General features: G+C 36.9%; 2 protein-coding genes across 8 annotated transcripts in view; one reads left to right on the top strand and one right to left on the bottom strand.

The window, feature by feature from the left end:
• Positions 1-6,404, bottom strand: part of LOC113235630 (cyclin-dependent kinase 12) — a 43,076-nt gene extending 36,672 nt beyond the window's left edge. For 6 of the 7 annotated variants that reach the window (XM_026471412.1, XM_026471413.1, XM_026471416.1 and 3 more), the window contains exons 1-2: positions 6,149-6,404; positions 5,004-5,812 (exon numbers count right to left, since the gene is read on the bottom strand). In XM_026471412.1, the coding sequence (XP_026327197.1) occupies positions 5,004-5,764 (761 nt within the window). In that variant the 5' untranslated portion in view covers positions 5,765-5,812; positions 6,149-6,404. The remainder of the gene's footprint in view (positions 1-5,003; positions 5,813-6,148) is intronic. The other variant, XM_026471418.1, reaches the window with a different exon arrangement.
• Positions 6,405-7,794: 1,390 nt separating this feature from the next.
• Positions 7,795-25,410, top strand: part of LOC113235977 — a 20,239-nt gene continuing 2,623 nt past the window's right edge. The window contains exons 1-7 of the mRNA XM_026471900.1: positions 7,795-8,284; positions 8,575-9,509; positions 14,845-15,687; positions 20,753-21,097; positions 22,226-22,318; positions 23,159-23,248; positions 24,905-25,099. Of these exons, the coding sequence (XP_026327685.1) occupies positions 8,029-8,284; positions 8,575-9,509; positions 14,845-15,687; positions 20,753-21,097; positions 22,226-22,318; positions 23,159-23,248; positions 24,905-25,099 (2,757 nt within the window). The 5' untranslated portion in view covers positions 7,795-8,028. The remainder of the gene's footprint in view (positions 8,285-8,574; positions 9,510-14,844; positions 15,688-20,752; positions 21,098-22,225; positions 22,319-23,158; positions 23,249-24,904; positions 25,100-25,410) is intronic.

Genomic DNA, 25,410 nt, shown 5'->3' with positions numbered 1-25,410 from the left:
ATTTTCCACATAGGTACCGGAGGTGTAGGCACGCTCACTTCCCGTTGCGCATTCCACAAGTAGCAGTTGCCACCGCTAAGCCGTCGACTCTGAGTCCACTACCAAATCTCCTCATTGGTGGCGGAGCTGTAAGACACGCTCACTTCCCGACGCCGAAAAACGACGTCTCTCCAGTTCTCAATAACCTAAGCTGCTGGAGGGACCGGATATCTAGCTTCTCCTCCACTAGTTCTCCGGGCTAGTGCCGGAAATGCCAGTCGCAGTGTCCTGCAACAATGTCCGGACATAGCTTCCAACTTAAAGCGCAACTCATGTCTCTCGCGCGTCTCCTCGCTTCAGGTCCTCAACTAGACCGCTACTAAGACGCGCTAGCTGCTCACGAGACAGACGCCCCGGACACATGCAACCGGGGCAGACAAATATGTCCGTCTCTTCAGCTAACCACAAACCCCAGCGAGTCCATACCCAAGTCCGAGTCCGCCAGAGACGTAGTAGTAGCAAAGGCGCATCACTGGCGGAGGGCTTGACCCGGACGCCCGCTATACCTTGATCTTGCCGTCGAGCCCGTAGTCTCTCCAGAAAACCCTATCTCTCAGGTCAGTAGATAGGGACTTCATGCAGTCGAGATCTAGGATAACGACTCCACGTATTAACTGCACACACGCAGTTAATCTGTTAGCAGCCTAAGGAGGGCAGAATTACTAGGCAGAGTCAGCGAATGCAGTAAAGTCTTGATCTCACGAGCTTTACACATCAAACTAGCCTCCCCACACTAAAGTATTTCTTACCACAGTAGAGCTTCAACGGAGTGTATTGTCCACTGTAATGAAACCATGCTGGACATTGACTTACAATTATAAGGACGTCGGGTCCGCGCTAAAAAGTGTCCGCACTTGTAAGGCGCTAAAATCGTATACAGAGCGCGACACTCCGCTTTAGTCTTCATTTGTTCTACGGACAGCGCGATACTGCGATGACATAACAATTTAAATTTCGAATAGGTTGACTTGGGACATTTTTTTCGTGGTTTTTGTATTAGACCCGTCGTCCATTTATTTGTAAGTCAATGATGCTGGACCTACGTAATCGATGTTAACTACACAGGACAACTATGCTGCCGATGTACATGACCTATACGACATGTGACATTTATTTAACAAAGCAGTTGTAAAATATAGCCTGATTCCAGTGAAGTTTAATTTTTAACCGACTACAAAAAAGGATGAGGTTCTCAATTTGACTGTATTTTTTTTTTTTTGTTACGCGATTACTCCGCCAGTGGTTCCATTCCAATTTGAAGAAACTCTATTTACATTACACCTCTAAGGGTGACAAATTAAAGGATGAATCCAGTTTAATGAATTTCACCCACTTTCCGTTAACAGATTTCAATAAGACTTGGCGAATAGGTGTAATTCCACTAACTTTTGAGGTCGGTTTTTTTATAAAATAGTTATAATTATGTATTAGGTATGTAATGTTATTGGTGAGACCATAGCCATAAATAAAGACGAACAGTTAGACCTTATTGTAAAACACAAATTAGGAAATAATATCAGGGCTGGCGAGAAATCATTGTCACCATAATTGTTAAGAAAGAACTACATGTCGTTACAAATGTAATACATTCGTGGACATATTTAAAGAAACGCTAATAAAGGTTTAATTATGATAATGTTCATGTAAACCACTGGCCACATACATACCAGAATGAAAAATTTTAAAAAACTTAAACAAACATTCTAGTATATGTTGCCAGAGGTTACATGTGGAGATTTTTTACATAATTATACCATATTACACTGTACCGCGCAATGTATATGAAGTTCATAAAAGTAAAATTGCCTCATCACGAAAAGTTACAAGAGTCCAAAGTACCAAGCGCACATAGCATCAAAGCAAGTAAACACGTAGTGCCTTTAGCCGGTGTCAAGGCGCGTCGCGTGTCCTTTACAATGTTTCTTAAACTTTACCCAGTTGGTGAATTTTTGTATATAATATTGAAATTTCATTCAATGTGATGCCATCTAGCGACTATAGCTAAAAAACGACAAACGCCTATTAACGTTCTCCATAAAAAAAGTCGAGCATATTGCAGCAGTATACTTTCGTTTCTTATAGCAAAAAAAATCTATTGCGATAAATAGAAAATGGAAAATAATAAGACTTAACGATGATACGAAACCCCACAGTGGATAACAATACAGGTGCGACTACCATTTATAAACTCTAAAGTAGTAAAATAAGGCACTTTTTCACAAATTTTTGACACAACCATAACGTACAAGCGAAAATAGCGGACTGGGCTCAAGTAAGTGGAACTCCGCGTACTATTGGCACACGTGTCACACCCACTAAGCACTTCTGTGTATTTATTGTTCTGTAAGTGGTTCAAATGAGCGTAGATATCATAATTGAAACATGTTTAACGTTCCTCAAAATATGTCCAGGAGTATATTTCTGCCATCAGAATGAAAAAAGGCACAACTGTTGTACAAAGTACGCATAGATGCGCCTTTTTTCGTTACAAGGGCAGATTTGCTGTTGGCAACGAAAATTATTTTTTTTTATTTTTGGCAACTATTTTAAATTCTCGCCTTTCCATTGGCCAAAAAAGCCCCGAAAATAATAGTATTATTAATATTATTTTATGCAAAATCCGAAATTTGCGCTGTAACGTTTCTTAATCGAAAATTCCACCACTTTGTGCATAATTGAATTGTGCAATAACAAATAATAACGATATTGGACAGTAGCATGTAAATAACATACAATACATACAGAAATCGACTTTACTTATACTGTGAGATGAATAACTACTTTTAGAAATAGACTAAATAATTACTATAATAAATCCCTTTTATCCCAAGTCCAACAATGGCCAGAGACATAGACATGGTACATAATGAACAATAATGTTAATTATCTTAAAGAAATACTATACGTATTTTCAAATTCTATATTTAACAAAGTCCGTCGGTAATAACATGTCTACGACACAATACGACATTGTTTTTCTTGAATCAGATACCATTTTACACACAAGTAATTTGTAATTACTTAATGAAAACAAATTTAAAAGAAAACAATACTCCGTAACTACTCTCAACAGATGATTGCAAACTGGATACTTGTAATTACAATACATGAACAAGAAACAAAAAATAATGTGTATATAATATTAACCGTGAATTTACGTTGCCTAGGACTGTACTACATAGTTATTGACTTAATAAAAAGCGTATAGGTACTAAAAGTACAGCAAAATGTATTAAACCATTTGATAGACCTACCAGAGGTAACACAAAAGATATATATTACATTAAATAATGTTACCTTAGTCCAACTTTGTTTCTAATGTTGGTTATATTTGCAATCAAAAACACAACCAAAAAACACGTCGCAACATTGTAACAAAACCAGAATGGAACTGCGAGGTATTCTTTGTTTCACTTTTATTGGTGGTGGGCAAGGGAACAGACAAAATGTTACCACAACAACGGTTTAAATTAGACATAAATCAACAGAACATAACCCCTCTACTTGATAAAGGTACGATTTCGGCGTGTTTTTAAATTTGTATTATTTAATGTGTCACACAGAACAATGACTAAATTCTAAAGAGTTACCTAAAATATGTTGCGATTTTCACGGAATGTACGTCATGCGTCCGAAATTACCAGAATTATGTTAGAAAATGCAATAACTCATCTATTTCACAAATTGTGGGAAAACCACAACAATATTCAATATGCATCCCTAAAATGCCTACTCACAATTTGTTTTAAACTATTTTCATCAATATCATAAATTATAAGTAAAGGAATGCTAAAAAAACTATTTGTACTACTAATTCACTGCAAGTCTCGATAAGAAAAGGGTCAGAAACTGAGCAAACAAAAGCTTGTTAAGACTACGTTTAGTTGGGTTAAAAGCTCCAAATTATGGAAATAAACATAACCTCTGAGATGCTGAACGGTCGCAGCTTTAAATTAGTTAAATCTTTTGGTAGGCATAATTAAACTGTTAAAATAATTACACCATTAATGACCATATTTGGATGTAGTTAAACAAAAAGGATCCAATGCACATTCAGTCACTTTTGAGATATGGCAGTTTGAAGTTTAAGTGTTTCTTGCTCTTGTTCTATTTTCAAAACTTATAATGTCAAGTAACTCCAGAGATAATTAATATGTTGAATTTTTTTGCTGATCTAAGAGGTTACTTTAGGAACCGTTTGGTACATATAACTCATTTTTTAATAATTTTGTGGGCTGGCTCCTTTTTGCTTAACTACGTTCAATTGTTAGATAAATATACGCAAAAGGCTTTATTTTTAATATTATGCCCAGATTACAATAAATAGGACAATACTTGTTGACTCCGTTATCAATGCATAACAGTGTAATCAAAATGATGACAAACATTTATGTTGTAGCAAAAAAATATAAGATCTCCTTTATCATCAGTCATGTATTGATTATAGCATGTTTTGTAGCATCAGGGATGTTAATTTTGTTACTGTTGTAACAAATTGTAAGTTGCTTGTATCACAAGCCCTAGCAAACATTTATAAATGGGTCACTCAAAAGTAAACCATGTTCGTGACTTTATTTACTGTTGTTTTAACATTGTAGGAATACCAATGTGTAATTTTCCACATATTGCAATATTGTCAATTAGAATTACTAGTTTATGTATGGCGATTGGTGAAGCAGCAGTTTTATGGCAATTGACAATAGCCTAAAAGAAGTTTATGGGTCGTATTCTAGAACTCTACTCAATGCTCAAGTCAGGATGGACTGGATGCACTGGAAACACAAGCACTGGAAATACGACCCTAATGGCAGGGACTTGAGTATGATTTTCAGTGCTCACTGCAATACTCAAGTCCTGACTTGAGTATTGAGTAGAGTTCTGGAATACGACCCTATATTTGGAAGCTGTAATGCAAAAATAAGTTTAATGACGAAATAGTGACAAGCAAAGATAAGGTAACATACCTGACTATTGGAGAATTCCGGTGTGGAGAAAAAGGCATCGCATGAAGGGATGGCTCTCTTAGTGGCGGAAGCACGCGGAGTCGCGGCGACTCATGTCGCTGCAGCGGCGGTGGCGTCGACGGCGAGACTGGCGAGCACGACCCGTTCCTAAGCGGTGATGATGCCTTCTCCCATTCACTCACAGGCACCTGAGCGTACTTCTGTGGAGATGTTGCTGCCACAGGAACCTCCAAAACAACGTTGTCGTCTGGAGACAGACTCTCGAGACTAGCTGACCGAGAGCGGTGCTTTGACTTCTTCTTCCTCTTCTTTTTTTCCTTCTTCCTCTTATCTTTCTTTTTCTTATACCGATGTTCGTCAAATTCTGCTTCGGGATCAACGTAATCAATATGTTTCCTCTTCCTAGCTGCTAACGAAGAATCTCTTGTGAGAGCATACTCGTCGAGTACACGACGCGAAGTTGTTGTTGTTACAGAAATAGTCTTATTATCAACAAAAGTCCGAATTGAGTGGGACTTTCTTGTCCGATCCAGGTCATCAGCAATGTGTCTGCTTATTGAGCTAGCCTCGCTCTCGATCTCTCCGGCCTCCGGTCCTGTCAAGTCCTCTGAGCTCACATCTGAATACTCCACCAGGGGCTTGACAGAATTGACTGTAGCATAAGACTGGTCAATAGTACCACTGCGACTCCTATGTTTTTTGTGCTTCTTATGCTTTTCCTTGTAGTGCTTGTTATGTCGCTTCTCATAAGCCCGGTCCATCGCAGATAAGGGGCGGAGCCCTACTCTGGGCTCTTCATGTTACATCAACTGTAACAAGATTTATTTTACATGAGTTTACTATGAATAAGCAGAACAGTTGTAAGTAAACAAGTTATGGCTATCTATTATATTATGTATGACGTAGAGGTTAGGGTTTCCGTAAAATTCTCAACTAGCCCTAACTCGAAACTAAGTGGAACGCAAAGGAAAATGCACCGTAAAACATAAAATTACAGAACATTGATCAAATATAGTCGACTAAGGAGATACGCTAAAAATACACTAATCATGCATCCATTTTCGCAGCACGTAGGCCATCGAATTAGGGCATAATAATATACAAACACATGCAATGCAATAATAATAAAAATATTAAAGACTCACCTTGATGGTAAAGTGACGTGAATCGGTCGTAGACACAATTATATTACTTTTGCGAGATATTGATTTGTGATAGATAGTCTCGAATATAATTCCGTGATTTTCCTTCTTTTCGCTGGCTTTCAGCCGGCAATATATGATTATCTTAGTTCTTTAGGCTTTCTGCAGTCTTATTTTGCTAGTCATTATCATAAAAAGCGCATAATTCATGAAATTACATCGGATTATTTTTATCAGGGCTCGCAGAACGACGTATCGTCGGCCATTTGCTTTTTCATTTCATCAGATTAGTGTTGTCGTTGTAAGGACACAACTGCACTCGATATCGATAAATAACTTTAAATTGCTACAACTTGCTTATTAATTTTATATGATGCGCAATCATGACTCTACATCAAAAAGATGATGAGATGGCTGTGAAACTTCAATATAAAATCAAAACGTCATATCTCGCAATAACAAGTATTAATCTTTCGACGATATGAACAATGGGTATACTGGTAAAGTTTAAATTATATTAATAGTCCAGAATTTGTTACATCTTTTTAAATTGGAATCTACGATCAATCATTGTCAAGATTTCATAGTTGTTTACATTCATAGTGTATTACAAAACATAACATAATGTAAATATACATCAAGCGGACTGCACAATACAGACAATTCACAAACTTCGGGGATTTTTTCAATAATTTTGATTATAGTGTGCACTGTCACAGTCAAGTCGAGTCATAGCGGTCAGTCAAACCAAATACGCCATACATCGATATTTATGAATGTACAGCATTAATTTATGTGACTTTTGTGTGCTATTATTATTCACTTCCTCTAATCTGAAGAGCGGGATATTCAAAATAATGATAAGAACATGTTTAACAATACTTTAATGTAATATAAATTGTTTCGCCTTAATGTGTTAATTCACGGTAATAATTTTTCAGCAATAATTTATTTGAAAAATTAGATTTTGTTTTTGGGCTTACACGTATACATTAAATGAAAATGTATTCGAAATTCCGTGTACGACGTAGTTCCGGCAGATGAGCTTATGTTTCATTTGACGTAATAATATAATTTTTTTTAACAGCATTTTTAATATTTGAACAAATAACTAACATTCAATCAAATTAGCTGTTGACATCAATTTATGTTTAGAGCCAACTTAAATTAATGAATACTTGCTTTAAACTTTTCCATAATTCAATAAAATGAATGGTTTATGATCTATTCTGCGTTGAAAGAAAGACAAAAGAATACTAGAATTACCATTTTAAATAAAACTGGAAAGGGAATGAATATTTGTTTTAGAGAAATTATTCCCGTACCAATTTTTCTAGTATCTGTCGTATGGTTTTTATTCTCATTTGATTGAAATCACAACATTTTCTTGTTGTGTTTTTTATGCTTAATCATATATTTTATAAACATTTAATTTTGTTGCTTTTATATGAGAAAAATAGCAACACCGCAGTTTGCGTGCAAATTTGCGTCCCTTCATACGATTGTAATATTTTTTATTTAGAAAAATACTAAATACCATACAAATTAGTTATTTGTGCCTTTTTTTATAATTTTCAATGAGTGCAGTGCGATATAGGCTGTTTATCAATGTATAAATAGCCATTGTTACCAAATTAGTCAATGACCCTTAGGTCCACGGCTGTCCTAACTCACGCTCTAGCTGAATTACTCGACATGGAAAAGAAATTGCGAGGATTTTAAGTATTTTTATAGTTTATTATCGTCAATAAAGTTTTATTCTGTGTGAGGAGTATTATTCAGATGTAGTAGTGGTGAAAATTGGTGAATGATGGTTAGGATGGTTTCGATGTCGTTGAACCTGACCGTGTGACATACAGTTTTCGCGTTGGAAATATGTAAACATGAACGATATAAGTGTAAAAATAGTGGAATCTCCTAAGGAGGTGGTGGTAGAGAGTGCTCCGCCGACAGAGAATGTTGTAAACGATGAAGACCCACTGGCGATTGATGAGGCAAGTGGGCGGGTGAATGAGGCCGAGACGCCGGTCGCAGAAAGGGCGGGAACCTGTGATGAAAATGCCAAAGATGAGAGTGAATTTGAGACCCCGAAGGAGAATAGTGTTAAGTCAATAACTCTCCAATCTGAGATAATAAAAGGTGAGTTGGAATTCTCGAATTATTTCTGTCTCAATAAGATTTACTTTCCTCTGCATGTCTAAATCTAAATATAAAGCACTACGAACATTGTACAAATTGACCAGAGAAAATTTTGTGCTATGATTTTAGGTAATTCAATGTTGAGATGTGATTTCATAAGTATCATAATTATTGAAAAATTTTATATGTAGGTTTTATATGTAGCCTCTGTAAACAATTTCAAACATATGCCATGAAAAAATAACTCAAATCTATTTATTATCTTTACCACATATTAAAAAACCTTACAGAAGATTTGCTGGAAGACGATGCTGGTTCTATAAACAATAAAGTTGAAGACTCTGACACCTCGAAAACTCTGAATGATGAAAGGTCATCCAAATTCCTTACGCCTGATGTGAATGTTCCCATTCCTGATTTAGATACTTCTCCTGAAACCTTGGATGAACCTGAACAATGTTCTGTTGAAGAATCATTTGCAGAAACATCTATTTATATTGCAGAAATTACAGAATCAAAGTCTGTAGAAAAAGAGCCTAATTCCTTAAAAGAAGTAGTACAACCACTATACCTAGAGGTATCTAAAGTACAAGAGGTGACTGTTACGGTTCCAGAGATTCCAGAGGTAGCAAAAACACCAGAGGTGTCAAAGACACCAGAGGTATTACCAGAGATTGTAAAAGCAGCAGAGGTGACACAGGCACCAGAAGTGACAAAAGCACCAGAGGTGAAAAAGGCACTAGAGGTGGTAAAGACACCTGAAGTGATAAAGCTACTGGGATTAGCAAAGATACAGGAGGTGCCAAAAGTGAAGGAAGTGACAAGGTTACCAGAAGTGGTAAAGGTGACAGAGGTGACAAAGGCACCAGAGGTGCCAAGAGTACCTGAGGCGATAAAAGTGCCAGAAGTGTCAAAGGTACCAGAGGTGGTAAAGGTACGAGAAGTTGCAAAATCTACTGAAATATCAAAACAAACTGTACCTAAGGCTCAAGAACAAATGCACATAGCTCTTGAGGTACCAAAAGTAGAACCACTTGTCGCCAAAGTAGAGAAAAAAGAGAAACTTGAAGGAAAAGTGGTATCGCTTGATGTGGAAATGATGGAAGTAGCTCCAGTCACAGAGAAAAAGTTAGTGCTTGCAGCAGTTGCAGTTGAAAAACCAAAATTAGATGAAAGGATGGAACAGAAGGAGAAGATCATGCCTTTAAATGGTGATATTGCTAAGGTATTTACTAATTAAATTTTTATTTATTGCTCATTATTTATTTTTATTTCAAACTGGGAGAGGTGGTAAGACCGAGGACCCACCTATTCTTTACTCTGTACCAACAGATTGAAGGATAAGAAAAAATGTTTTTAAATGCAAAATTAAGGGTCGTATTCCAGAACTCTACTCAATACTCAAGTCAGGACTTGAGGATTGCAGTGAGCACTGAAAATCATACTCAAGTCCTTGCCATTAGGCAATTAGACAAGTCTGCTCAAATCCTGACTTGAGCATTGAGTAAAGTTCTAGAATACGACTCTTAGGGTCACGACCTTGATAACTTTCTCGTTGTCCATTTGAATACCATATAAAAATAACTGAAACTTTTGTGATACCTTTGTTGTTTAACAACGGAACGGTCACTATGTTGGATTGCCACGCAGAGGTCCCGGGTTCGATTCCCGGGCCGGGAGAAATATTTGTATGGCCTACATTTCTCTCTCGAGTTTGGGTGTAATTTGTAGCTGTTAATGTGTGTGACTACTGCAGCCGCGACACACGCATTCCCTAGTGCGTATTTAAAATTACAAGTCAACACATATATTTTATATACTTGTAATGAAATGTATATGATTGATTTCCCACAGATCCTAAAGACTTTAAACAATGTTTTCAAACTAATTTAACACACATATTGATCCATATATAGATATGCCACCAATAACTTTGATTATGGGTTTCTTATTTATTTATCACAACCATTATAAAGCATTACTATTTGAAACTGCTTCAAGACATGCATTTAATATTTGATGGATATAGCTTATTATTTCTTGTGTGGTAATGGCTTGAAGTCATATATATTAGTATTCGTTAGTCAATTATCCATTTTGCTTAATTAGATAAGATAGTTAAAAGTGGACACAGAATCAAGATTTTTATTGAAACAGATCAAAAAAGCAAAGAAAATTTGCTTCAATCCAATGTACTCGAACCAGCGTCTGTCGCCTCAATGTGGCTACACCGTAGAATCAAGATTTTAATTAACAAAGAATTAAAATGAAAGGCCCTACTTATTTGTGACGTCACAATTTAGTAGCGCCCGTACAAGACATAATTATCAAGTTTTTAGACTTTCATCCAAAACCAGATTACGACTCTCCACCATTAGTATCCTTCAACGTGCCCATGGGAGTCAATTAATTTGTATTATTTTGACAAGCTTGGTGGTCAAGCTGTCAAGGTGACTGAACGGTCTAGATCTCAGGTTCGATTCTCGGTAGAATCAATTTGGGAAATGAACTTTCCAAATTGGTACTACTCCTGGGTGTTTGAGTAATGCCTCGGAGTGAATCCCATGTACTTTTGTTTTTGAGACCAAAGTTAAAGTCATAGTCGATAGGTAAAATAAATTTACACTTCATAACGTCACATTTAATCTACTGCTTGTTCACTATGCTGACTTCCTTGAGAAGAACGAGAAAGAAACTTTAGGTATTGCTCTTTTCAAATAAATGCAATGGAATACACTTTGAATCAAATTAGTGTGGAATCTAGACCCATGTCGCCTCTCCATACATCTTTATCTAACACGTAGTTTTCAATAACTTTACGTAATATGACTTTTCAATCAATATACATTCACTTAGGAAATGATAATATCTTTATAGTAAAAACGTATACATTTCCCCATAAAAGAGTTGTTTATCTTGGTTAAACAAAATCGTTGTTACCATGAGTTTGGACTCAGCTCTAAGGTTAATGTTATGGATATCTTCTTTCTTATTGAAATTATGTGTATTTTTACGGGCATATAAAATATTTGAATAAATGTACTGTAATGCCACAGTCATGATACCAGCCTCTTTAAATTTTCTCTAAGAGAATCCCGAGAACCTATACGGTACACTGACCAAGTAATTGAAGTTGTTTTCTGGCCAATCCTTGCAATTTTAGCAGCAGTATTATAATTTTACTAGCAGTAGAGCTCCTTGTAAAACAGTTGGTCCAGGGAAATTTTGCCACCTTACCTATTACTGCCGCCAAGCAATAATGTGAGCATTACTGCATTTCGGTTTTGAAGGGTAAGGCTGCTGGTGAAATTACAGGCTCGTGGGACTTGTCAACTTATGTCTCAGGGTGATGGGCGTAGTGAGTGGCACTGCAATTGTTGTGGACAAGCGTGTCGCTTACCACCAGGGGCACGACTGTTCGTCCCGTAAAAACAAAAATTATTACGCTTTTAAAAATTACATTATTTTCATCATGTTTACAAATATTTTTTTAAATCAACATTGATACAATCTTCTTGCATAGTAGAAGTAATAAGTTAATAAAATTCTGTAACAGTCTAGCCGGATACATCTGTTATTTTGTTATTCTATTTCAGTTTATGAAGTCTTTGGTCTTCAAACAAACTTTCTGTCAGATTAATTAGTTTTATTGATTGCCCTTTGTTTAATAACTGCTTATACTTAATTGTTTTATATATTTTCTGTGTAATATCATTATAGATTTTGATTTCTTTCTAGGTTAGTATGAATTGAAATTTACGAAAAATTTAGAAACACATAGAAAAATCTCTTCGACTTTCTGCATCGTAGCCACAGAACAAACAGTAACAAGAATGGACACTGTGCGTGAGAGAACGGAGCGTGATGCGGTATCTAAAGCTAGGGAGGGGCCCTAGCTTTAGATACCGCATCACGCTCCACACATTGACGGTCATATTGACTGAACGATAGCAATGCTGTCGGTGATCCGTTTCCGCGCTAAGACGGTTTTTGATATTTGAATATAGTTTTCATTTATTCATTACGAAACTTGTACGTTAACATATAACATCATTGCGCTGTGTACGGCTGTCTGTCATCATCAAAACTGGATAAAGAGAGGAGTTTCTTTCGTTTTCCGAAACATGAAACGAAGCAAGTAAAATAAACTTATGTCTGAGATTAATTAAATTTTTATTGAATTGATATTCAATTATTTTTTGTGAAATTACTCCACTAGTTTGTAATAATTATTAATACAAAGATCGAACACTCAGAAAAAATTCCTTCGATCCGGTCGGATTCGAACCGACGTCTTCTTGCATACCGTGCCAGACGCTATACCAACTAAGCCACGGAACGAACCAACGGACCTCACGAATTTTTCCATGTGCTTGCGTCGTGTCTTTGTACTTGGTCTTTCAACGACTTTTTAGTCGTAGCGCTATCTATGAGAAATCTATGACAGATTCTGAGTGTTTTTTCTGAGTGTTGGATCTTTGTATTAATAACTATGTCTGAGACTCATTCAGTTGTTGTTTTCTTCATTTATTTAGTGCAGAGTATACGGATTTATTATATCAATATGATGAGACCCCTTCGTGAGCTAGTAGACGAGGGTCCAGAATTTTCAATTTGTATTGCCGATAAATATTACGTAGTGAATATATTTAACTATTAACTAGGTAATGATAATCTTGGACACGCAATTTCAAATACCTTGGTTATCTTATTAAAAGTACCTGTGTTGTGCTTGTAATTGCTTTTAACATAATTTTTAAATAAACCTTCAATATTATTCTAGTTAGTGAATTAATGAAAAATATAATAATATATCGATATAAATACCCAATGAACATGTGTAATTATTAGAATTCTATTAATGGCATTATAGAGAACAATTTCGTGTTAGAATATTCGTTATGTTGCCGCTCTGACCACGTAACGTAATAAGTACGAGAAAGTGATGGGTAACCCTGCCACTTCACGCACACATTTGCGCGTGTGCAGATAGCGCCTTGCTGTTTGTAGTAGTAGTAGGTTAATAAGTTTCGACCGTTGTATGGAGTGTCCGGGGTGTGCCGTAGCGTTGCTCTTACCAACTGAACCACACCATGTTACCGAGCAAACAGCTCCTGTGTTTTTGTTATAGATCTTTTTACTGGGTTTCGACATTCGTCACCGCCCACCGAGTCGAAGAGATTTTTCTATGTGTTCGAGCTTTGTATTAATAATCATTACAGAACTAGTGGAGTATTTCACAAAAAAAAATCTCAGTATTCATTTGATTTGAATAACCTTATCTTTGCCCCCAAGACGATCTGCAACAAGCACACAGAAAAATTCGTAAGATCGGCTGCGTTGGCCTATAGCTCAGTGAGTAGGCGCGGCAGTCAGTTTGAAGGAAACGGCCCTTTTGTTGTTCAATCATTGTATCCATACCAATAATATCCATAGTATGTGAGTGAAAATCTTAGAATAAAGCAGCGATACGCAACAGCGATTGGTTTCGATATTCGACTCTTTAGTTATTAACTAATTATTGATCTTGTGCCATTCGAGTGACAAATTAGTAACCTACTCATTTTCGTATTCGAATGAATCTGAACGATCATTCATTACTAATCCACTGATTCCATAGAGCACAACGATACTCGTGTACACTAGCCCTCGCTAACATAAACGGTAAATACCGTAAATGTGATAGATATTTTGTTATGGACATGGTGTGGTGGAGTTCCGATATAATCATTCGACTCGTGCACCCCGGACCGAATGATCGTGTTTAGATTCGACTTAGGCGAACGATTTGCCCATTTGAATGATTAGTATTAGTAACTGTCAAAGTTGCGCATCACTAGAAAAAAGTTATTATAAATTGTGCTACGCTTTTAATTTGCTGTCTAAAATTTTATATATTTTTTTAATAATATCAATTGACGGAACTAACAAGTCGTGCGCCCTGATTGTAGTGTAAGCTACAAGCCTGTCTATAACAATTGCAGTGCCACTCAGAGCTTTAAATCACAAAGATCTGGGAAGCACTGAGACATAAGTTGACAAGTCCCTTGTGCCTGTAATTTCACCAGCACCCTTTAAAACCGGAACACAGTAATGCTGACATCACCGCTTGGCGGCAGGATAGGTAAGGTGACAGTACTTCTCTGGACGGACTCTGTCACGATGAGCTCTACTGCTACTGAATAGAACAATCAATGCCCTGCAACAGCACTTAGAATGCTGTTGGGACATTGCCTCGTCACGACTCAACAGCGAGATTTTTCCGCATGACGGCCTAGAAAATGTGAGCTTCCACAAATATGCCAGATGCATTTACGCCCTTTGTGCCCTGAAGTATCGTTATAAATAACATTTTGCTTGCAATTTTTTTTCCACAACACACTTGTGTCCACAGAGACAAGAAGAATACACAAGATTACATCAGCTGTTTAATTTTGTTAACCCCGAGCCCAAAAAGAGGGGAATTATAAGTTTTTTTTTGGAAGGTAGGAAGGTGGTAACCGCTCTTATAGTATGAACGGGTTAAATTATAATTTATGTTTTATTCCATTACATTTTAGGACGAACAAGCAACGAAAAGACGCGCCAGTGCAGACGTGGATACTGAGTCTCCGCTCAAAAAGCTGTGCTTAGAAGTCGAAAACACGTTTCCGCAACACGATTCAATGATTAATGATTACATTCAAACAGCTACAAAGAACAACATAGATGAAATACAAAGGCATACAGAACAACTTCTTGCCGAAATTCAAACGTTACGAGAGCTAGCTCAAAAGAAAGAACACGAATGGAACAACATATTGCATTTGAAAAAAGTCAAAGAGGAGATCCTTCTACGACTCCTAAGACGCAAACAAGTGTTATCTTTCGAAAAGTCAGCGGAAATGAACGGCTCCGAACGCACAGATCCGTTCGACTTTTTAAATCAAGCGAAGAACCTGGCAATAGACAAGAGTGATGAAATATCCGGTTTAGCTATCAAACAGCCGGGTTCCACAATGAGTCCTATAGTTCAACCGGTTATGCCTGTTACAACACATTTTAATCCAATGGCTGTGTTGCCTCCGCCTTATGATAAGGCAGCTCATATGCAGAATATGCCGAAACCTGTATTTCAGCCCATGATGTTGCCCGGTCCCATGCCTGGGTTCCCTAGAGATATGAACGGGCAGCTGCCTAACAGCTACGGCTTGCCGATGGGTCGGCAAGGGCCTACTAAAGACGTAAAGAGCATTATAGCCGATTATAGGCAGAGGAACCCTGATGTGACGCCGCGTAGAGGTCGTAGGATGAAATCTTTATTGAACCCTAATATGATGAACGCTCCTCGGCCTATAGCACCTAAGCTAGATAGTATGAATAGCCTAAGCAATCTCAACATGCTGTTCAATAACTTGGACATGGTGAGTTGAACATGATTTCATATTTTATTCGGTATAGATATCAATTTTCGCAGAGCATGTAAGCGTGAATTCAAACCAATGTATTTTCTTCAGAAATTTCGGTACATAGATCACATGAACGAATCATCTGTTTGTTACGTAAACATCTTATCTAAAATTGTATGCGGCTTTTATTTGTTAAGTACATTAATTTACTCATATAATATAAAATCATAAGAAGATAGTAATTAAAATTTTGGTTTCTTGTAATCTCTCTGGCCGTTTAGTAACTTTCATAAAAAATCTACAGAGCGTTACAATTTGTCATGTATTTCTCCCGGTAGAAACAATGCCCCGAGCGATGCTCTGTTGCCGTACGGACCTCGATCGCACAGTCTAATTCGTAATTGTAGTCCTTGACCCCGTCTAGCCGGTTCTTACCGTACCTACTTGCTTCTTTTAACGCAGCACTGTGCTATATACTCCTACTACTTATTTATTTATGATAAGGTCGAGTTTTCAATTACGGTTAATAAAACAGTTTGAAATGAATACACGGCACTTACAGTGCTGTGTCGTTGCAATAAGTTACGTAAATTGGAGTCTTTAGAAGTCATATGTAAATACGGTAATAGCATGTGACCGCGAAATATTTGTAATTCCACGAATATGTATAAATTTTAAATGAAACGAATTTTTCGGATCTACATCGCGTATACTTGTTTTTTTAAACAGTCTGCCGTCGTCCCTGACTCCGTGACCATGTGCCACGTAAAGAGCGCCCGAAATGTGTTGCTTGAAAACATCGAGTATATAACCAGAAATAGAGACGAAATGTCATTTAATTTGTTTGAAAACTATTCTGCCATATCATTACTGTGACAACTGCGCTCCGATTGGCTAGCCCGAGTTCGAAACAATTGACGGGTGACGTCAATGGGTGTCGTCAACTGTTTCACTTCAAATAGACCAGCTAACTTGAGCTTTGCTATAATGGACGAAAATTGCAAAATTACATATTTAATATTTAATTACCGATGAAATGTGTTTCTGTTTGTTTTGTAATTAAATGTTTTGCTGTTTTTCCCACACCACCGAATAGAACAGCACGGCATTGTTAAAGATATTATCTTTATTACAATAAATACAGAATATTTTTTGGAATATACGTACACACAGGTCAGTAGTTGGCCTTTCTATATTTCAGCGCAAACGAGAGTTGATATTTATAAGAGCTGTATCGCTAATGTGTTATATGGCCCGCCAGGAATATATGGCCTTTATTTCGTCCTATTTCTGGTTATATACTCGATGCTTGAATAAAATAAATAAAGGCAGTTTAGCTTAATTTAAAGTGCATAGATATCGCCAAAATCTAAAAATTAAATGCGTCATTTGGTGCTATTCTGACGCAATAGTACTTGTAATATTACGGGAATTAATTCGCCGGGAGTAGTGCAATTACGTGTAACTAGCATTGGATTATGAGTTTCCATTTCGGTAATTGAGTGACCAAATCAAATCCGCGTGTGAGACAGATCTCACGAAGCGGTTTTGACCCGCGCCCGCTGCGGTTGTGGAACGGCCCGCAAACTTGGCGGGAGAGGATCGCAAGGCGCGTGGTTATTTACAATCGATTCAGATCGTCAGTTTAGTCTCAGACGTCGCCATGGACTCACATCAAAAACGAGCTATCGCGTTATACTTACTTCATCGAAGAATTAAAAGAAGAAGGCCTAAAAGATTCTGGGTGCATCCTCTAATACAGGAAAGAAATCGTTACGGATTATTCGTTGTTCTTATTAATGAGTTAAAAAAACATGAAGACAATTTTTTTTCGGATGTCCGTATCTACTTATTCAGAACTTTTAAGAAGAATGGTAACTGGTAGGCAATTAATTGATCGACTTCAATAACCATAACTTGAGAAATTGACACGCGCTGCCAAATCAAAAATCAATCACAAAATGGCGTGGGAAGGAAAGACCAAACCCGCGCGCGTGCAACGCGTCGCCCGCGAACCGACCGCAGATTGCGCGGGCGACACCCGCCAAGCGTGCGGGTGACCGCGTCGTGAAATGTGCTATTAAATTGTCCCGCAACCGCGGCGGGCGCGGGTGAAAACTGCTCCATGAGTTCTTAGCCTAAATGTCATATCAATCAAAATAGTGTGTTTTACGGAAATATTGTTATCAGTCCGTAGGCAACATAAATTCATGTTTACTATGCAAAAACGAAAGTTAGAATTCTCGTCACATAAAAGAATTATCTCGAAAATTTTTCTGTTACCGTAACTTATTTTTATATGAATATTCTAATTTATCTTTCATCTTTTTTTCTCTTATACATATAATTTTTGGTTGGTATATGTATACTTAGTAATATATGCTTCATTTGCAAGAGTTGGGGCCTGGCGATACAGCAAGCACCAGCTCCTACAAAATACTGTTCTAAAATTACTAAGATTGTTTATGTACTTCTTATTTGTTGTTGTATTTTGTGGAGAAAAATAAAGTATTAAAAAAAGAGCATAGAAAATGTTTAATGGTATTTCAACTATGCATCGTTAGGGTAAGTTCCGATAAGTTGAACACGTTAACTAATTTTAACTGTATTTAAAAGAGAATTGTGTGCTCTATCTTTTGCTTTTTAAAACGGATATTTCACAATTTGTCACTTAACCGCGTTTTAGTTAGTGGGCGGCAGAACGTTAAATCCTTTTCCTGTAGTAATTTGGTTTAGTGCATGTACGCGCTTTTTACCAACACTACATACGCGGTTTCGCACTATCTCCGGCGAATTGATTTAAATTTATGACTTCTCAAGAAACTTTACGTATTTTTACAAAATATTTTTTACATAAATTTAAAATTACGCCGATGTTTCTTCAAACGTAAACACTTGTTTTGTTACAGATGTGTTAATATAGTTAATTCAATTTTGCGAAAATTATAATTACGTCAGTGTAGCACCAAATGAGCGAAATACGCCTTTTAATGATTTATCCGTGGTGGCACGTCGTCGGGGACAGTACAAATCCGCGTATATAGTATTGGTAAAAGGCGCGTATCTGCACCAAAACAAATTACTACTGGAAAGGGATTTACTTACGTATTTCAATGGCTAGACTTTAATTTTTGCACAGTAAACATTAATTTATGTTGTCTACGGACTGATAACAACATATTCCCGTAAAGCACACTAATTTGGTTGCCACGACATTTACGCGGATTTGAATTGTCCACTAAATGACCGAAATGGAAACCCATAATAAAATGCTAGTTACGCGTAAATTCTCGACGGTATCTGTAACATAATTTCTAACTTTCGTTGACGTCGTTCTTTCGTCGACTGTGAAGGAAAATATCGTATGCATGTCGAAGAAGATTCATAATACTTGTAAGGCGTCTCCTTAGAAGAAGCCTGTGCACAGCAGTGGGACGTATAATTGGTCGATGATCATGATGAAGACGAATTTTAAAACAATATAAATGAACAGATCATAAAATCGGGCAGTAAACGTAATTTATAACATCATTCTTTTTTACGGCTTCATGTAATTTTCTCCTGGAAGTAAGATTTATTTATTGCTTCAATAAATTCAAAACTTTTCGATTTCTACATCAGGACTTCATCCGTTCTCAAGTTATTTCAAACTTTGCATTTGACCTATATCTATTAACTGCCTGCTTTTATTGTCCGTAGACACCTACGGCCAATAAAAGCCATTCAGTTAGAAAATATTAATCTGAGCATTGTGATTGATAATGAGCTCGACATTTTCCAGAAACAAACGGGATAACCGAGCAAAAAAAATATGTTTAAATGGTAGTTTCCTATTTTTGGCGATAGTAAACAGTTAGAATATTTTTATGCTGTAATCCAATAGAATTAGAACAATTTTCATTTTCCTATATATATATTTTTAATTAATTTCGTTTAATACGATAATTATAATAAAATACTATGATTAAGATAGTAAATAATCGTATGCCACTAGTAACACAATCGGTATCAAAAACATTTTTTGTGCCGCCATTTTGTAGTGACATAAATTTAATTCGTGCTTCGTACGTGTGGCGAGGCGTCCATATAACTCGATTTCCACCGGCTTGCCGAAAATTTCCCACGTATCAACAAATATTATTATATTATAAATATTTTAAAATTATTTACTACATTTTGTGCTAAAATTTATGTATAGAATTAACTAGTGAAATGAAGTATAGGTACTAGTACCTTGTGTGCTAAGAAGTTGTGCTCAAAATAGGTGTTTTTGGTTCTGCTCTGGCTTTACTAACGACAATTTTAATGTCTCACCACTGCTCTGTTTGTAGTGTGTTCTTTTAATTATTATGTGTAGATGTTAATTGTTTATTGTTATATTTTGTAATAGATAATTACAATTGTATAAAATGAGAACCTCCTCTCCATTTCCAATTCCGTCAAATATAGAAGGTTTAGCACACCTGCATTACATGTACGCATCTAAATATTATAATACATATTATATAAAATTTTACTTCCAAAATATAAAATACTGAATAAATACCTCTTTACAAATAACATTTACAGTGGACCTACTTTATGCAAATGTCAAAGTAGAAGGCTAGTAAACAGACTGGAGGAATGAATGAGAGCTAAGAGCCACACAGCGTATTTTACATGCGCAGGCGACGCGCATTTTCGGCGTTTGAATATATTCACTAAAGCGCGTCTAGGGCGCCGTAAACGCGCGTTCGTGAAACGCTCGTCTTCGGCGCGCATAAAATACGCCATGTGCATAGGCTCGTAAGTTTCAACTAATAAATAAATATGGTTACCAATAGCGAAGCGTGGAAATTGTCGTTAGTAAGTTCCTTAAGAAAAAATGGTGTCTTGGTGACACTTAAACTCGACTTATTAGCACACAAGGTACTACATTTGTACTTCATCTCACTGGTTAACTTATTCTACACATAAAATTTAGCACAAAATGTAGTATTTGATAATACGTGGAAAATTGTAGGCAAACCGGTGAAAATCGAGTTATGTGGATACCTCGCCACTGACGATTACAAATTTATGTGACATTAATGTTTTCCAGAACCAAAAAGCAATGCTAGAGCGACTCCAACAAATGCAAGCTGGCAACCTCCCCAACAGTATATTCAAAGACGCCCTAGTACAATTCGCGAACATGCAACAAGCCACATCCGGCCTCATCCCGAACAGAGTCGAAACAGTCACAAATCGTCAGGAACATCACAAGGAAAGGCGACGGCCGGAGAGAACACACGAGGAACATAAACAGCCAGAAAGGCCGTCAACCAGTCCGAGATTGCCACCTCCACCACCGTATCCCGAGATCTCCTTGCTTCCGGTCACTACCAGCCAGGAGACCACTCACACGCAACAACAGAATTCTTTATTGCACGGGATTTTGACTAAGGTTTGTTTTCCTTTATTTTTTAAACTTACAGTTGAGATAATTTTACAACTAATCCGGTAAACAGAAGGTTCAGTAATTTTTCAATGACACGCGACGCCCGCATTTCACGAGAGTGGCTTCAGGGTATGGTCTGATATATAAGGTGTCAAAAGAATGTAACGCATGTTCACAATTTGGTTTTAACACTATATATCGGCAAAAATGAGCTGTGTGCTGTTGTAACTTTCTCCAACTCTTTGAGAACTTGTACATTCACATTTGTACTTTGTCAAGAGCTCATTACAGTTCCCGAAGTTGACATTACCATTGAGTTTATGATTAACACCGAAATACCACATCTAACGAGCGATTTCAAAATAGTTGCCCTTCATCATTTTCAGAGGAATGCTTTTAAAAGGTGGATTTGTACGTAACATCTTTGTTTCATATCATATCAATTTCATAATTTGCTTTTTAATTAAATTAGTTAATGAAATCATTGTGCACTTAGAAATTTTTAGATTAGACTGATCATTTATTAATGGTGTCATATCACATGTTTGTATAGCGCTTTTTAGATTTTCAAACTCGCACACAGAATTTATATTTAAGCAATACGTGTTTTCCTGACCATGTTTGATAATTTTCTTGTAATAATATAAAGGCGCGAAAAGATATAGTCTATTATACGTATGGATACGTACTTGGAATGTACACATCACATGGACTCTGTTGCGACCGAAACAAAAGGTCTACCACGAATTTCGAAATACAAAGAAACGATCATCATTTTCGTATATTACGTTATATTCGTCGTATATTATATTCGTAGTATTATCGTTTATTATATTCGATATTGATAGTTTCGTATCGAATCGAAGGCTACCACGAAATGCGTATGAAGATCGTGATTTAACTCCGAAACGTCAAGTGACAACTTTCGTATCGAATTTTGACATTGCATTCACCTTAAAACTGACACAAGTAGTACGTATGAGCTTCGTTGCGGACGCAGTCACGTAGTATCGTCTTTCGTGGTAGACTGCCTGATTCTTTCCTCTCTTGCGACCTTTAATTAACCGTAGATAAGAATATGACATCATTAAGTTCAAATTAGGAATGTCTGAATGGGTGTTGCCAACGTTCCAGCACGCGCCGGGACAGAGTTACGCTCCGACGTTGGCAAAACTGCTCACGTCGCCCGAGCGGCAGCAGGCGCTGCCCGCCTTCGGTCAGGCCAAGGTACCAACACAACAATGATTGGTGTGACAATTGGCCGAAATACCAAATTCAAAATTTAGTTTTTAAGACTTTTTTAACGGCTTTTTGGATTGTTGGAGATGACTTTAGGCAGTGTTTGCACAGAAACAATTTTTGAAATAATGTTTAGTTTTTTATTAATTTTCTTCACAATTGTTATTTAGCAAGCTCCGTCAATATGCAATGCACTTTTAACATTTTAAAAATGCAATATTCTATACTACACTGTAATGTAACAATACACACAGTATCTAGATTATATAGCATCTCCAACTATTTAAAAAGCGTAATTCAGAATATCTGGAAAAGCGTTTACTTGAAACGGCAATGCCCATTAAATTAAACCAAATGAATGCAAGTTCATTATCATAATTGCATTTATGTACCTGCATTTGTCATTATTACCATTTTAGCCGGGTTTCATGCTTTGAGGCAATAATAAATTGTTTACATTGACAAGATTTTAACAAAAATAAATAAATTAAAAACACTATTGCATGACGGGCCACACACTTAAATATACAATCATTTTTTGCAAATTCAAACACTATATCAATGGTTTAAGTTTCAGTTTTTAATTACTAATAAATCAAGTGCGTGGCTCGTTGTTATATCGACGACAAACTGGAGTCTAAAGCTGTTGACTTATCTTTAAATTGTTTTCAAAATATTTTGTGTCAAGGTTCTTACCACATTGGTTCGTGACTAGACACTGATCCTCCTCATTACTACAAAAAAAGATCTCCTATTTATGTAACGCGAAAGGAGAAAGAAAGCTAACGTTACTAAAACGTGGTACTGATCTGGAAGCCCTGTTTGCAGAACTGTGGCGAGATCACAATAACTCCGGTGCAGCCGACGCCGCCGCCGCCTGAGCCGCAGCCAGAGAAAACCGAGGAGGTCGTGCAGTTGGTGAGATATATTTCTTATTTTTCCTCTCCTGTTCGACAGGTTTTTATTCCTTATTTTTTCTCTCCCGTTCGACAGGTTTTTATTTCTTATTTATCCTCTCTTGTTCGACACGTTTTTATTCCTTATTTATCCTCTTTTGTTAGACAGGTTTGTATTCCTTATTTTTCCTTTCCTGTTCGACAGGTTTTTATTTCTTATTTATCCTCTCTTGTTCGACAGGTTTTTAATCCTTATCCATCTTCTCTTGTTCGACAAGTTTTTAATCCTTATTTTTCCTCTCTTATTCGACAGGTTTATATTTACTATTTATCCTCTACCTTTAACAGCCCGCGTGGTTGAACGGTTACCATGTCGGACTGCCACGCAGAGGGCCCAGGTTCGATTCCCGAGCCGGGAGAAATATTTGTATGGCCTACATTTATTTATCTCGCGAGTTTGGGTGTAATTTGTGGTTGTCTATGTGTGCGTCCATGGCATCCGCGACACAGGGTTTCCCTAGTGCGGGGCTATGTTGAGTGTGTGCGTTATTATTATTATTATCCTCTCCTGTTCGACAGGTTTGGCGCAAAGAGATTAATAGAAAAGAATTTATAATAAAAATCTTTATTGAATCAAAACAGTTGCATGGTATCTTAACATTATGTAACATCATTATGCGTGGAACATTTTAAGATGAGATGTACTAGTTTTCGACAGACGCTGTATCTTCCACCAGATTTCTTTTACACATAATAGTAATTCAATTATTTATTCAGACAACTACATTTTTTTAGAGATCCAATGGTGTTAGTACACTTACAAAAATAACAGACTAGGTTAGTTATAAAAATGATAAATAAGTAGTGCAAAAAATACACAAAAATTAAATTATAAAAAGTGGCAGGCTACTGTCTCTCATTCGTATCCCATTCCAATAGACTCTTGTGAGATTGTTCCATCAGAACCCTAATGAAAATTTCTTAACGGGTAGTTTATATCTATCAGGTATTACCTGTAAAATGGTGTTTACGCTGTTTCTCAGTGTGCTGAGTAATGTGGAGATTAATGCCAAATATATAATAAAATAAAATATAATAAAAATATATAGTACAAGTAAAAATATGACAGATAAAGAAGAACTTCAACTTCTTTGTGTATTTTTGCTTTATGTATATGGTATGGTTGTGTCATTCCATTGCGCAAATTCTCTAAAATTAGAAAAAGGCCTTATTGTGCTGTTTTGGAGAGCTAAAATGATAGCCCCACTAAATATTTATTATTCGTATATTACATATCACTGGTAAGTCGTCGAATAGATTTTTTTTACTGTAACAAACGAAAGTAAACATTATCCCAGACCAATATGGTCGATTTTTGTCCTTTGGAAAACTATGTACTACTTTCTATTCGTTCAGATGTTAATCGTTCGTCGTAGTCCAGCTATTGGCCGTAAGATGGAAGCACGTTGAATAAAATTTTAATATAAAATCAAAACGTCGTAACTTTTAATAAAAATATTGAACTTTCAACCATATAGCGACTGAGTAAAGTTTAAATTATATTAACAATCCAGAATTTGTTAAATCTTTTTAAATTAGGAACTCCACTGCCACTGATGGTTCATTCTACAAAGTTTTCATAGTTTTCTTTTTAAAAAATTGACTCGTATTGTCGTAGGACGACGAAGAAAGTGCGGTGTCCGAAGGGGAAGCATCAGGGTCGCCCCCAGGCTCGGGCTCCGGCCGGCTAGTGATCGACGAGGGCAACGCTGAAGCGAGCGAGACGCCGCTCTGCCAGGGCTGCCGCCGCCGCGACGCGCAGTTCGTCTGCGCCGGGTGTGCCAATCAGTGGTACTGCAGCCGTGACTGTCAGGTGAGACAACCGCCACCATCAGATTCCGCAACCGGTTACCTCACACCGATTGCGCCACTCGTCGCTGACAAGTGCAATTCGTGTTACTTTTCTCAAACATGCTCGGAAATGTTTGCATTACTTTCAAAAAACGAACACGGAAACTTTATCATTTATGGACCATGCGACTTCTTCCCGCCAAGGCCTGCAAAGTATAAAAAACCAATAGTGTCCACTACTCTAAACTTTTAAATCTACCTACCAATATTGAACTATGTAGACAGGCAAAAGAAAAACTCAAACAGCCAACTGTCCAGTATTCAAAACTGCGA

This window comes from Hyposmocoma kahamanoa, unplaced genomic scaffold (assembly GCF_003589595.1).
Source record: "Hyposmocoma kahamanoa isolate Upper Pololo Valley unplaced genomic scaffold, ASM358959v1 88, whole genome shotgun sequence".
NCBI classification, from domain to species: Eukaryota; Metazoa; Arthropoda; class Insecta; order Lepidoptera; family Cosmopterigidae; genus Hyposmocoma; species Hyposmocoma kahamanoa.
Note: the sequence above shows the minus strand (reverse complement) of the source record. Positions and strands in the feature narration are given on the sequence as shown.